The sequence below is a fragment of the Elgaria multicarinata genome, chromosome 2 (assembly GCF_023053635.1).
Source record: "Elgaria multicarinata webbii isolate HBS135686 ecotype San Diego chromosome 2, rElgMul1.1.pri, whole genome shotgun sequence".
Lineage (NCBI taxonomy): Eukaryota > Metazoa > Chordata > Lepidosauria > Squamata > Anguidae > Elgaria > Elgaria multicarinata.
In genome coordinates this window covers 126911730-126927129 of record NC_086172.1, presented here as the reverse complement: position 1 = coordinate 126927129, position 15400 = coordinate 126911730, and the positions used below count along the sequence as shown (strand labels likewise).

The 15400-nt window shown below is 41.1% G+C and overlaps 1 protein-coding gene across 6 annotated transcripts in view; it reads right to left on the bottom strand.

Moving 5' to 3' along the window:
- The window catches only part of SIPA1L1 (signal induced proliferation associated 1 like 1), a 182368-nt gene that overhangs the window by 18848 nt on the left and 148120 nt on the right, over positions 1–15400 (bottom strand). For all 6 annotated transcript variants that reach the window (XM_063117608.1, XM_063117614.1, XM_063117613.1 and 3 more), the window contains 3 exons: positions 10537–10655; positions 7855–7973; positions 3689–4134 (listed from right to left, as the gene is read on the bottom strand). In XM_063117608.1, the coding sequence (XP_062973678.1) occupies positions 3689–4134; positions 7855–7973; positions 10537–10655 (684 nt within the window). The remainder of the gene's footprint in view (positions 1–3688; positions 4135–7854; positions 7974–10536; positions 10656–15400) is intronic.

Below are 15400 nucleotides of genomic sequence, written 5' to 3'. Positions count from 1 at the left end.
CAACTAATAAATTCTAGAAATACTGAAGAGCTATTTAGCACCAGAATGTGTGTGTGTGTGTGTGTGTGTGTGTGTGTATGTGTGTGTAAGAGAGAGAAAGAGAGTTCTGACTCATCATACCCCATCAGACTTGTGATGGCAGGATGGTCTTCATAGTGTATTAATAGTGTATTAAAGAGGTATGAATAGAGTATTAAAGAGGTATGAATTACAATTTCAAAACTACAAGTGTGTTTGTCCATTCTGTGTATTCCTTCACTTACGTAATATTCCTATTAATGCTTCCAGGGTTTACTGCGCACTCCTACACATGTCTATTCAGATGTCGGAGACATTAAGTTCAATGGGACTTACACTAGGTGCATAGCAGGGATGAGGAATCTCCAGCCTGCAGTCCTGATCCAGCCCCTGGAGGTTCCCCATCCGGCCTGCAGAAGCCCCCTTGGATTCTGCAATTTGCGTGCACAGTGTTTGATGGCATAAATTCAGTGATGCAATCAGTGTTTAAGCCTGTTCTTTATATGTACACTAAGGCTTTAGCCTCAACAGAAATCCAAGGAGAGGGTATGTTGTCAGGAGTGAACCACTGTTCTACAAAATGGATGGGGGGAATTTTGGCTATAACTGATATCACTGCATTTATATCTATAGATACAAGTTTATCATTTCAGATATTTAAGGGGGGGAAGCAGACTGATCACCACATGTAGTGTCTGTTATTCCCTCAACACGCAATTGAAGGGGATAAAACCACGTAATTGACACATTCCTGCAAACAGCACTAGATGGAAAACGCATTGAACACTGCATCGTTATGCCAATCCTCAAGTCAGCTTCATAAGACAAAAAAATTAAGAGAATGAATATATGAATAACTATAGATCTAAACAGATATAGAAGTCAAATGTATATATTAAAAAGCACTCTGCATGAATGGCAGGTCTGTACGAGTAATCCTAATATCCATAAATAAATGACAAGGTAATTAGTTGGCAGAGGAATTCTGATTCTGTTTTGGAAAAAAAAAGTCAAGATATTAAAGGACAGGGTATTTATGGTAAGTATCTGACACATAGAATATTAGTGATGCATTTATTTTTGGAATAGAGAAATCTGAATGTTCTGTTAGAAAGCTAAGAGTTTAACTCCCTGGAATGTCCTCCAACATCTGTAAAAGTTCATCATTTTGAATAAATTGTATTTTCTCAGACAAAATATTATAAGAGACAGGGATCTACCATAATCTAGCACAGGGATGGGAAACGTGTGGCCCTCCAGATGTTGCTAGACTACAACTCCCATTATCTCTTACCCTTGGTTATGGCACCAGTCCAACATTATTCCCTACTCCTGATCTAGTCGGAGTTATTGTGAAAGAAACATGTGCTGAGCCCAAAGGATCATACCTATCACACCATGTCTGCTGCTCACTTCTACACAATGATCCTCACATGCAAGGGGCACATACATGCATAGAATCTACCTAATCTCCAAGATTTTGCTAGGTGAGGATCAGATAAGATTGCTGAGCCTATATGGGTTGGACTGTAACGATCTCAGAACATGTACAGCCATCAATACCACAGTATCTTCTGAGCAGAGAGGTCAGTGATATCTATATGAGTGGAAGGACCTGTTTTGACAGAGTAAGCTGGAGGATTGGGGCTCAAGCTCTACCATCTCGATGCTCTGTTTGCCACACAGAGACAGCCTAGAAACCTTGAGAAGTAACCAATTTTCCTGGAAGGCCACTTTGAGAAATGAGGGGTAGTACACGATGAACCAAGCCCTCATTGCTTCCTCCATCCCTCTCACATGACTCTGCAAGAGTGAAGGAAAGCAAGGTTAGCTCCTGAGCTCTGCCATCAGAAGAGCAATGAGGTCTGGATGCCGCCTGCAGTTTTAAACTATTCTAGAAAAATATAGCAATTTGTGGACATCCACAAAATTAATTTATATCAATTTAGAATCAGACACCGGAGAGAGGGTTCACTCATCACTATAATGTACTGTCAAATGATGTGCTCATTAATTATTATTGATGTACTGTAAAGAACAGGATATAGCATTCCAATTTCCCGCTCCTCTACTTTCTGCAACTCTGTTCAGTCTTTCCCATAGCAAAATCTTTCCCAGGACAACTACTTTAATAGATGGTAGAAAAATACAACTTTTTAAAAAAATACAAAATGTTTGCGAAGCACAGGGGATAGGGAAGCCAAAATTAAGAACCAATCAACAAGATGGAAGCATTTGCATGTAATGGTGGCAAATCATGGTTAATTAATCAATTAACCCACAGTTTGCCAGATTGGGTGACCAGTGAGTGCTTCTTCTTCTTTGCATAATCAACCTCCTATCAACTGGATTGGAATTTGTTTCATGACATGCAAACCTGAACACTGTGGGCTATTCAAACCACAGTTAATCTAAGAACTAATCACAGGTTAACTGTGTGCCTGCTAATCTTGAATGATACATACTAATTTTGAACTCTACTTTCTCAAAGGTTCCCAACACTCAATTAGCAGTGATATGTTCCATTGCAAGAGGTAAGGGCTATAAGTAGTGTCCTTTTGGAAGAAACTTGTATGTTCTAAAATGATTGTATGTTCTAAATGATTGTATGTTCTAAAATGATTTCAACAATAAGCACTCCAGGGAACTTTTCTCTGAAATGTGCTTTATGAAAAAGCGAATGGTTGGAATAGCAATCACTGCATGGGGTGTTCAACTCTTGGATGGCAGCTTTTCAGCCCCTCTCCAAGCAGCCCCCTGAACAAAGGTTGGAAACCCTTCAAGCAGTAGTACCCCCATTGTGCAAGGGGCTACTGCTGGAACAAAATATTTTTCCTCTGTGCATGAGTGAAAGCCTTTTCAACTTCCATGGAAAGAGGCAACTGGATTTTGAATTTAACGGAAGAATCAGGAGAGATTCAAAAAGAATTCAACACTATTTCACAAAAAGGTATTTTGGCTCTAGCCATTCAAAGGTAATCAGAAAAGTAAACATCTATTGACACAAATACCACAATTCGAAAATATGCTATTTTATAACATAGGAAAAATCTATTGTAAAAACCTATTGTACAAAGTTACTATTGTGTGTTGATACCAAAAGCTTATGGAGTTACCAAATAAATGCTGATCTCTTAGGGTAGTGTTACTGAACACTACACAGTATTACAGGCACATACATTGGCATGAATGTTTCAGATCCAGGTTAAACCCAGTATTGTGCTGCGTAGCATAGCATATATATCATGAAGACCACTTTTAGTACCCGTAAACAGTCTTGAATTTATAGCAACTTTATGTTTATCTCATTCTCTCTTTAGTTATATAGATGGGATAAAATATTTTGCTGAACAAACAAGAAGCAGCTAAAATTTGAATTACAAAATCCATGACTGTAGTTTCCACAAGACAAACAAAAGTTTGCACAGTCCTAGGTAGATAGATAGTTGGGTGTGCAGTGCTCTGAGATCTCCTTCAATAGGGGAAACAGAGCCCCCTCTACAAAAAAGATCAAACTTGTTTTCCATTTCCAAACTCTCTGCAGAGTTCCTCTTTTCCAAATCCTGGGCTGCCAATAAACATGGGAGTGTATTTTCCGTTAACACCCACTCCTCACATCTGCTAGAAAGTTCTAGGAAGAGACGTTCACATTAATTTTAAAGAAAATTACCTTGCATGAGAAACAGCATCACTAAGGCTAAAAGCACTGTTCTCTCTTGTTAAAGGATTGGAGGCGGGTTGGTTTTTGCTGTGAATGTCCAAGCTCAGTGAAGATTCTGCCTTTCTGTCCATCACGTGGCTTTCTTTTTCTAATGTCCGGTCTGCAATGGAGACTACTTCACTGGAACTGTGCCATAGTGGTGCCACTTTTTCTTTTATAAGTCCTGACCGGGGAGATGTTGCTGAGTTGCCCAGGGAGGCTGTGCTGCCATGGCTGGGACCATATGAGGTGGTATCAATGCCGCTGTCAGCAGAAGTGCCTTGAAGATAGTTGTAGCTATTCAGCTCTGACTCAGTCCTATCTCCACTGTCATACCATTTCTCCTCACTGTGGACACTAGAAGCATTGCTGGACAGTGTATTACTGCTTGAATGGCTGGAGTAGTGGCTATCAGACTACCAAAGAAGAGGAAGAAAAGATTTGGGATTAAATTCAAGACTTTGGAAAGAAAAATAAATAAAATGGAAGCAACTATATATTCATGAAGAGCAAATGTGCACACACGTTACTGTATATAAAAATAACTAAGACAAAATACATAAACCCTCAACTCAAAACTCATGATACAAAATTAGTAACTCGTAACACTCATCCATGGACCACTTTATAAATGAGACTAATTTATTTATTTATTACATTTTTATACTGCCCAATAGCCAAAGCTCTCTGGATGTTTTAATTTCCATTATAACTTGCCAACAAATGCAGGTAAATTCACTCTAAATTCACCATCAAACTAATTTAATAAATGTATTTAAAAACATCACAGCTGAACAGTTTGTCAACTTCAAAGCATACTTAAACATGTGCATGGTGCATGGGACTCTACAAGTCCAGGACTAAATTAAGTGCAATGAATCATAGGCTACTAAGTGTGGATTCAGACATTTGAGATGTTTGGGGAACAAAACACACAAAATGACTCATGTTTCCTTTATTTCACGATTTATGTAATCTGAAGTGAAACTTCATGGTATGATGCACCAAAATGGGAACTAAAAGATTTGCTCTGGATGTTGTGAGCCAGGGTGGAGGTCAAAGGGCAGAATCCAACAGGGCACTTACGTCTCTGCCGATTCTCTTACACCCTACCAATTCTCACCCGCAAGCAGCACACACCGATTGTGGAAGGAAGATTTAGCACTCCTAGGGCAACCGCAGCTTCTACATGGAGCTCCACTTACCTGTCCCAATCGAGAAATGAGCATTTGTTCTTGTTACAGGGCTTCCTCTGGGAAGCACTAAATCTCTGCTCTGCATGCATTGGGTCCCATTCACGCAACAGATTCGGCAGGGCACAACAGAATCAGCGGGGCGTAAACACCCCATTGGGTTCTGTCCAGAGAGCACAAGCCACTTCCATTTCCTGTATACTGAATAATTGTAGTAGCTCTAAAGAAAAGGCTTCTTCTAGTTATAAGGGGGCGGAATTCCCACACACGGCAGAGCTACTGGGCACCTGCAAAATGGGTGCAACAGAGTCTTTTGATCATGTACTCCTGTCTTCTGAAGAGTTGGCGATGTTGTGTTCGAAGGATGACTCAATGTGAGTAAGGGGAAAAAGTACGTTGGTCCCATGTAAAAAATTACTATTTTTATTTAATTACCCTCAATCAGCTGTACCTTTCTTTTGTATAAAAACTTGTAATGATCTGTGACAGTAATAAACAATCCATTCAAAAATTCATACTGAGCAACTGTCTGATGCCTACCAGTTGGCAAATTATATGCTAATCATCAGAATAGTAGTTGCATGCCTGTGAAAGCAAATGATTAATGAAGTAGTTAACCTGACAGCAACTCAGTAGGTAAGAATCCACATAGAAGAAAAAGTATGAAATATGTAAGGCAAGCAAATGTATACTATAGTGAAGTATGTAATATATATTGAAGAACAGCTCTGGAAATATATAATGGCATGTAGTATTAAAAGAATAACATAAAGCTTTTAATAAGGATTTCCAGGGTTTGGGGAGTACTTCCAGTTCTCAAGCTAGTACCCCAATATAGGGCGGTATCGACAAGAGCAGGTGAGTCTGAATGTCTTAATAGTGGCGCCGGTATGGGGGCGTGATCCTCCTGTGATCTATTCCTCGACTCCGAGCGGGGTGGTAATTGTGGAGGAGGCATAAATTGTTCGTCTTGTCCCTGCCTAGGTGGCGATCTATCATGTCGGTGTGGAGAGCGTCGAGGAAGATATTCCCTGGTGTCGTATTCGTATCGATGAGGTCGGTAATATTCCCAAGGAGGGTAATCCCTTCTATAATTGTAGGATGAGTAAACAGACGATCTGTCCCACTCTGCATGAGGGGATCTAGATCTGTCAGTACGGTATCGAGGCTGTTGAGGTCCTTGTTCTGAGCCTCTCCCCGGTGACTCGGAGATTAGAGGTTGTTGTCTCTGAGGAGACGTAATTGCCATAGCCTGTATAGTGAGGCTTGCTGGCGCAGATTCAACTAGTTCTCCTTCCGAGATCGAAGCAGTCGGCATAGCGTCAGGTACCGATGTTATCGGCTGTACTGCGATCGGCGTCGACGGCCTCGGCAGTGCGGAGGTTGGTGTCGATGGGTATATGGGCGTTCGCGGGGCAGATTCAAGAGGCTGCTCAGTTCGCTTTTTCTTTTTACGTGGGTCCAAATGTTTAGACTTTTTTGGCTTTTTAGAGAGTTGTTTTAAGGAAAGTGTTCCTTTAGCAGTTGCTGGCTCGTGCATTAGCGTTGGGCCAGGAGTCGATCTTGATGGAGAAACCTGTATAATTCTCAGGCTGTGTTGAACCGCTGAGGAATTATCGGGTTTTGTAGCCGCCGAGGTTGGAGCAGGTTTCATTTTAGATGCTGTTTTGGCCTTTTGGGGATGGGCGTCTACGGCCTGAAGGGCCTTATCCCAAAGTAGAGAGCGTAAGCGGTCCGCACGGTGTTTTCTTGTTTGTCTGGTGAAGGCCATACAGTGGTGGCATGAATCTACAACGTGGCCTTCACCAAGACATAAAACACATAAAGAGTGTCCGTCGGAGGGGTGGGAGTTTGCTTCCACAACGGACACACTTACGGAAAGGCGCCTTGACGGCCATGCGCCAAGGCCGGGCGATCAAAGATCGCAAAGAAATCCGAGTAGAGAAAAAGAAACGCAAACTGAAAGGAAGAAATATAAGGGGATAGAAGCAGATAGAATAGAAGAATATATATACAAACTTTCTAAGAAACTCTAAGCGCTGCAAAGCAGAGAAGCCCTAAGTTGGTCTACCACAATGGCAGTCAACGAAGAACTGAGGGGTTAGGGTGGGGACCCCTGGTATATATACAGGAGGGGGAGGGGTTCCCGCCAAAACTCTAGGCTATGGAAGTTTCCCGATTGGTCTCCGCGCAGGCGCAGAGCCCATTAGTGTGATGCACAGAGACCACGAAGAAGAATGTAATATATATTGAAGAACAGCTCTGGAAATATATAATGGCATGTAGTATTAAAAGAAAAACATAAAGCTTTTAATAAGGATTTCCAGGGTTTGGGGAGTACTTCCAGTTCTCAAGCTAGTACCCCCAATATCTGCATCTTGTTAACAGGATAGTTTCTGTGCACTTTCAAGAACATGGCCTAGCTTGTCAATTGTAGACAATACCATAAGGGGTTAGGACTCAGCTTATATAACCAGAAATATTCAAAAGAAGAATTTCAATGCCCCAAAAGGAGTAAAGACAACACATTAAAAATACATGGCTGATAATAGAGATCTGAAGGTACCTATGAAGATTAATTCTATCAGATTGCTCTGTAAAAAATGTTGGTAACTCACCAAAATCTGGAACTAGCTAGAGGGATTTGAACAGGAATCTTATTTCTGGAATAATCAAGGTTCCCACAAATCCTTAGCCTATCACACTATACTTTGGAGTAATACCCTGCTTCTGAGTTGGCAGGAAAATGTTTCTATTAATAAACTTTATGTTAAAGCTGCATTTAGCCTAAAAATTCTGAGGTCAGTTCTGCTGCTGCCTCCTCCATACTCTAACAAGGAAGTATAGTTCGGGCATAGTACAGGCTTTTAAAAGATATCTTACCCTTGAAGAACTGTTGAAAGAGCAAAGTACTTTAAATAACAATCTTGAAAGTGAACTTACATGGCCCTGCTTATTTGGAGACAAGTGGACTACTGGATCCTGCCTCATCAGTCTTCCAGTGGGGCTCTCTCTGAAGGATGGCAGCACCTTTGACACTGCAGGGAGATGGCATGTTGGTTCTGCAATACAGCATGCAATACAGCATTTGCCTTCAAGGGAGCTCACATTATTTATTGCTTGGTGTGTAAATAAAAGAAAAAGTTTAGAAAGTGCTGTCGGTATGCCAAGAACCAAGAGCAGAATATGGCATCCCTTTAAAGCTAAAGCATTCTAATTGTTTTTAACTACATAGGGTTGCATCAAATTGTGTCCCTCCACTGACAGAAGGTTCTTGTTGCAGTGAAGGCTTTCATCTGTGGAATGAGGATGGAGGCGATTTTACGCAATTCCCACCTGCGCTAGCTCCATGCTGCTCCCGAACCCTCCAGAGATTTTGGGTGAGGGGGCACAAGGAGTGCAGAGTGGAAAGGGAATTTGACAAAAATTGCTTTCCTCTCCATATCACTGTCAGAAGCCACTGCTGGATCAAAGAGACTTCTGTCAGCAGAGAGGCAGCATTGGATACAACCCTGGCTTAATAGAACTGACAGGGTGTGTGTGGGTGTGGGTGTGTGAGAGAGAGAGAGAAAGAGAGAGACAGAGAGACTACTTCTACCTGCCTTAAAAGCAAGAGACTACTCAAAGAGAGACTGGCAAGTAGCACTATACCCAGCTCTCCTCACACCAAACCCACACATTCTTTCTACCTTTTCCATTTTCTCCAAGTTGATGCAGAGGCATTTTACTTTCCACAGCAGAACATTTTGGCAGCTATGTTAAGTGCCAACATCAACACACAACAGAGAATCTGCGAAAGTAATTCTGAAAAGGATTAACTTTACATGTGTTGTTACCATCTCAACAGTATAAAAGCACATGTGATTAAAGTATCTGCCAAAATGGAAACTAGGGATCAGTATAATCACAGTTCCCCCCACGCCCCGGTTAAGCAGATATTGGGGGAGGGGGGGTTCACCAGATGGCTTTAATAATAAGACACAGTTCAGTGAGCCCTTGAAATTACTAGAACAAAAGTATTTCTTTTGAATCTGAGAATCATATTTCATTTCTCAAACTCCTGAGGCATTCACTGAATACTTCAATCTGACTTAAAGCTTACCTTGCTTACACAGTAGCAGTCTACTGTGGTGACAAGAACTGAGCATCTCCAGCACAGCATCTTCATTTTTTATTTTGGTTATGTTTTTTCTAACATTCAGCTAACCTAGGAGAATGGTTGTCCCCCACCCCTCACCCCACCCAATCTAGCTGCCAATTACTTATACTTGGGGTGACAGGAAGAAGTGTGCACCTCATTATTATCCCAGAAAAGCCACAGAACGCTTTTGCCATCCAAGGCAGCACCACAGGGAAGCACCATAGACAACTAGCATGGTATAGCAGTTAGAGTGTTGGACTGGGACTCAGGAGTCCCCACTTGGCCATGAAGCTTACTGGGAAACTTTGGGCCAGTCACTGACACTCAGCCTAACCAGAGTTGTTGTGAGGATAAAATGGAGAGAAGAAGGACTATGTAAGCCACCTTGGGTTCCTTGCATGAGGAGAAAAGATGGGATATAAATGTAAAAATGATAAATAAATAGGTACACTAACTTTTCTTCTGGCTCTTATCTGGTCTTCCAAGCAGTTAAATATAGAAGCTGACTTTGGTCTATGCCAACCCCTAGTTTTTTGAAATCTAGCTGCCTTTACCTCAGTATTCCTTTTCCTTTCTAAAATAACCAAGTCAAGTGTCTTCACCTCCAACAGCTATTCCTCTTTGCCTATACTCCCACAGCACTGTAGCGAAGGTTACATAAGCATTTAACCTGACAACCAAAGATGCAATGGACCTTCCAGACCAATAGACACCAGTCTTGGGTGTATTGCCTGCCAGGAAGTCACAGTCTCAACACCGGCATCTTTGACGAAAACCAATGACACTGCATCAGTGTCATTGCCGAGATGAGACCATACTAAAATCCCTATCAATGCAAAAGCCTCAATGGAATCTCCTAATGGAGGTCATTGCTTCAGTGCACAGCAGCCACAAATGAAGAGAAACAGGTCTATGTGCTAAACCTCCAAATGAAGTTTTAACAATATAAATCTGTTGAATGCTGAGGATTTACATTGTAAGGACAGCTCTTTCAATTAACAACTTAATGGCAAAGTGCAATGAAAACATACCAGTGGAAAAAAATCCCTCCCAACCATCCTGTGCATAAGGTTTTTACACCTTGAATGATAAAAAAAGTTACTTTGCATTATTAGAAAAGAAGTATCACAAAGGGAGCCAAAAAGAAGAAGTAAAAATTAAGTTAAGCTGATGCCATATTAAAAGGATATGAGGGCAAGCAAACTGCAAGGCCAAGTCATGAGTTCTCCAGGGACTTGCCCATTAGAACATATTTATTCTCCAGAGAACTTTATTTCTACACATGATATTCACAGGTCTCAAGGACACAGACTGCAGAGGATAATGTACCCGATATATAATAATTCGTTCTGTTTAACAAGAGGTAACATTTAACAACAAAGGACTTGCTTCTTATAAACGGCTACACTTACTGGGAAAGAATGAGTTGGCAAAGTCACCTTGTGTTTTACAATATTTAATTTTTGTAGGAAGTGACCACTTACCCATCTGGTCGGCAATGCTATCCTCACTCCTCTGCCAGCTGGGGGTGGATTTACCACTGCCGCTAGTATCTGTATTCTGTCTGTCAATGGAGGCAGGGGATCTTCGACTCATTCCAAACCTGTGTAAAAGAGTCCCACCACTCTTAATTCTCATACATCAGGAGCGGGCAACACATGGACTAGGGACAGCATGCACCATGTCCCCATGTGCCCTCACCACCACCGCTGCCGGCCCCGTGTTTTTGAAATTTGGCAGTAAGGTGGCAAAAAAATTAAAATAAAATGGCACCTTCTGCTACAGAGACTCAAAAGTGCCAAATTCACCTTGCTTTTTGAGCTAAATGTGGATATTTTGAGATTCTGTAGTGGCTTGCCCGTGAGTTTCACTGGCAAACCAGCATTTTTTCTGCTACTGTAGGCAGTGTGATGCAGGCCTCGGGGGGAATCCAGGGCCTGGAAATTGGCCCCCAAACCAGCTGGTGTTGCCCACCTCTGCACTACTTTACATTAAGAAACTGTACACAATGCATCTGTGATACATAAGGCAAAACACAAAATATGCCAACTTTTTTTTTCTTCATTGTGGAAGTTGACTTTCCTTTTTAGGATTATAAATCAACAGCCAAACATCTTTTATATGAGGGCTCCTCTACCACCTGATAAGGCAACAGCCGTTATTATAGTAGTAATTAACCCAAATTTGAAATGTGATCCAGTGGCCATTGCTCCTCAGAGAAGACTTTGAAAGATGGAACCTTAACAACAAACATTCCTTTCACTTCTAGCCCTGAAAGCGTCTCGGAGCTGACATCAACAACAGAACAGGGGGCTTCAAGTCTGAGCAAAACGAAATCAAAGTGATGGCAAACCATGAATTGACTAAGAGTTTGGTCAATAGATCTGCCGGATATGAAAATGTTACATGGAGGTGCATCCCTACTTGGCAAACTTTTGTATGTTGTGCTATCTATTATTTGCAAAGGGTGGTAGTGTACATAAACTCCTGCTATAGGTGAACCACAGTAGAAAAAAAGGGGAGTTCAAATATCCTAACCCCTATCTCGTAACTTGACATTTTTAGGGGTGGGAAAGGAAAAGTACATAAGGTAGCCCAGACTTTCATCTGTGGGTAGAAGCACCACAGATATGACAGAATAGCTCAGAAAGCCAGTAACAAATGGAAAACTAGGAGTCCTAGGTTCACTTTTCTAGAATATATCCAACAATAATAAAACAATAATTGTTTTAAAACAGTAAAAATAGCCCTATCAAATAAAATGAGTGAAGAAATAAAACAAAAAACAAAGTTGGTTTCAGTCACATTTTGTCAATTTCTGTCTTTTTGTCATAATTGTTTTTCGGATCACGTCTGATCAGCAGCAGCCTCAGATATTAATATACTTAATATTGTGTCCAAACCCCAGTGGCAGGGGATATTTGAGGTTCGTTCAACCCTCAAAAACCCCTGCCGCCCAGTTCAAATGACACAACAAACCATGGCAACCCTCCACTGTGGTTAAATATTCCAAATGGCTACTGGCATGCTCTGCAACCCACCATGTCTTAAAGCCATGGTGGGCTCAGTGATCATGTGAACTTTTCCCTCTCTGCTTTAGTCACTTCATTATTACTTTTTTTTATTGGCAATTGCATGAAACAATTGCATTCTAATTTCCTACATACTAACAATTTTAAAATGCGTATACTTCTTAACCACTAGATTTCAATCACTTAAACCATTCAGGACTGTTGGCTGCAATCAAATTTATCATTCATTTTAACAATTACATAATCCCCTGTGGATCACTGCTTCAGCACTGGTTAATAGCCATGGTTAGAGACAGGATGAGGGTGAGTTGACAGAAGCTGAATACAAAGAAAGCTGATAATGAAGATTGGTTGGCCTGGTAACGAGGGATAGAAATAGTCATTATTATTGATATCCCTTGGTTACTCAAGTTTGCAGGCTTAAGAACGTAAGAGCCCGGCTGGATCAGACCAAATGCCTATCTACACCACATTCTGTTTTCCACAGTGGCCAACCAGATGCTTATAGGAAGCCCACAAGCGGGATATAAAGGCAAAAGACTCTCCTAATGTTCATTCCCAGCAAATGGTATCTAGAGGTATGCTGCTCTGATTCTGGATTTAGTATACGGACACCACATACCCTGTTTCCCCGAAAGTAAGACATCCCCCGAAAATAAGACCTACTTCCAGTTTTGCCTCTCGCTGTAATATAAGGCATCCCCCCGAAAATAAGACCTTTTTTTTTGTTCAACAATAAATGTGTACCGTATTCTTCTTCATGGAAAAATAAGACATCCCCTGAAAATAAGACCTAGTGCATCTTTGGGAGCAAAAATTAATATAAGACATGGTCTTATTTTCGGGGAAACACGGTAGATCCCATTCATAGACATATCCTCCATGAAATTCATCTAATCTCCTTTGAAAGCTATCTAAGTTGGTGACCATAAGCACATCTTGAAGAAGCAAATTGCATAGTTAAACTATGTCATGTGTGAAGTAGTACTTCCTTTTTCTATCCTGAATCTCCCACCATACAGCTTTATTGAATGGCCCCAGGTTCTAGGTGTGTGTGTGTGTGTGTGTGTGTGTGTGTGAGAGAGAGAGAGAGAGAGAGAGAGAGAGAGAGAGAGAGAGAGAGAGAGAACCTTTCTATCCGCTACATAATTTTACCCATGTCTATCATGTCCCCCCTTTACTCACCCTTTTCCTAAAACAAAAAGCCCCCAAAGTTGTATAACCTTTCCTTATATATGAGTTGCCCCCTGATATTTCTGGTAGCTCTTTTCTGCACCTTTTCCAGCTCTACAATACCCTTTTTAAGGTGCAGTGATCAGAACTCTACACAGTATTTCAAGTGTGACTGCACTATAGAATTACAATATTGGCAGTTTCTGAAAAACCTGGAACTTCTGAGAATAGCCATAGCCAGGAATTTAACCAACTCCATCTGTCAAGAAGGTCATACCCTTTTTCAGATTCAGAAAATAACTGGCATGCATGCATGCCTTCATAACCCTGAAGATGCACTACTATTATAGTGCTGCCATTCACAATTGGAGTCAATAAAGAATGTGGGGGGAAACTGCCTTTATCTCAAGACTACCTTCTTATGTCCAACTACAATCTCTGTGGTCAACCAAGAATGTGAAAAATACCAAGAAGAAAGGAGCCTGTTTCAGTGTAACATTTGCCATCCATGGTATTTGGGGATGGGGGTGGAGAGATGACAAGGAGAGGGATGGTTCTTACTGGTGTTTATATGTGAAAATAACATCAAGACTATCATCATGTTCATAGAATCATAGAACAGTAGAGTTGGAAGGGGCCTGTAATGCCATTGAGTCCAACCCCCTGCTCAATGCAGGGATCCACCTTAAAGCATACCTGACAGATGGCTGTCCAGCTGCCTCTTGAATGCCTCTAGTGTGGGAGAGCCCACAACATCCCTACGTAATTGGTTCCATTCAAAAAACAATTCCATGAGTTGGGACCTGGGTAGATCCATGTGTTGACAGGATTGCCTTTGAGCAATACTATATTTCATTACCAGAATATAAGAATTTATATCTAATAGATTTATCCAAACTTCTTTAAAAAATCTAACTGCTGTCAACTGTGATACTTTTCTAATCAACCGCTTAGAATCAGTGAAAACATTCCTTTTCAAGAAAATGTCAATTTTGGTTATAGCTCTTTCCTTTGTCTGTTTTCATTACTTAAGGGTGCAGTGCTATAGCATTTATGCCCAAGAGACAGAGGACTCCAATCTCAGAGGCTTCCATCCATCCTATGCCCTGCCAGGCTGTTCTCGGCAGGGTGGGAAGAATGGGAGAGGCTTTTTAAAGCTTCTCTGACCTCCATTTATGCTTTTTCTGCTAGATGGGCCTCTGAGTCCATCTAGCTCAGTCACCTTCCTGGGGGTGGGCCAAGAGGCCTTTGAATCTAGTGGATCCATAGCCACTCCTCCCACCTCTCCACCCATTTCCCCTCTCCATCTTCTTTCCAAGGAACTGCTGCAGAATCTTCCATGACAGCTGGGAAGGGTGGGAGTGGAAAATCTAGATGGGGATGTTCTGTTCCATGGTCGTAGCTCAGTCTACAGTCTGAAAGGGGGAACCCTCAGCATTGCTCTTTAAATGTTTTTGTTTTAATGACTGCTATCTGCTTGATGAGATGTCATGAGGGTTTTGTACAGGCTGAAAGGCGACATAGAAATTATATAAAGAAAATAAATTCAAGAGGGAAATTTGATTCAAAATACATGAAACAGATGTATAATACCTATAAAATACACAAATAAAGAAGTTCACTGAATGCCCTTTAACAGAAATCCAAGGAAGACCCCAAAAGGAAGCTCCAAGCCAACCTCCATTGCAGTTTTTATTAACTTTCAAATCCGTTTCCCTTTAACATTTCTTTTAGAAAATAAGACAATAGTTCTATTCCTACCAATTATTTTTCTTGCTCTTTTTTATTTTTCAGTATCTACTGAGAAGTGCTGAATATTTCTTTCCTTCCTTAATAAGCTTTTCTCGCTGGTGAATAGTGGAACATTTCAGAAAGTTCCATCAGAACTTTTTATTTATGTACTATTGGGAAACAGATCGGCAAATGGAGTTGGAGGTGGAAGATTGGCATATAGTGAGGAAGAGGTATTTAATTCTTTCATTATGTGCCAATATAAAAGAGCTGCCACTCAAAATTCTACCTAGATGGTACATGATCCCTCTTTTGCCTGACTGGTTTTTAAATCTGGATTAGAAGCTGGTTCGTGCTGGGGAGGTTTTAAGCAGAAGAACTCATTCCTCTAAATAATTTATAAAGGAAGCTG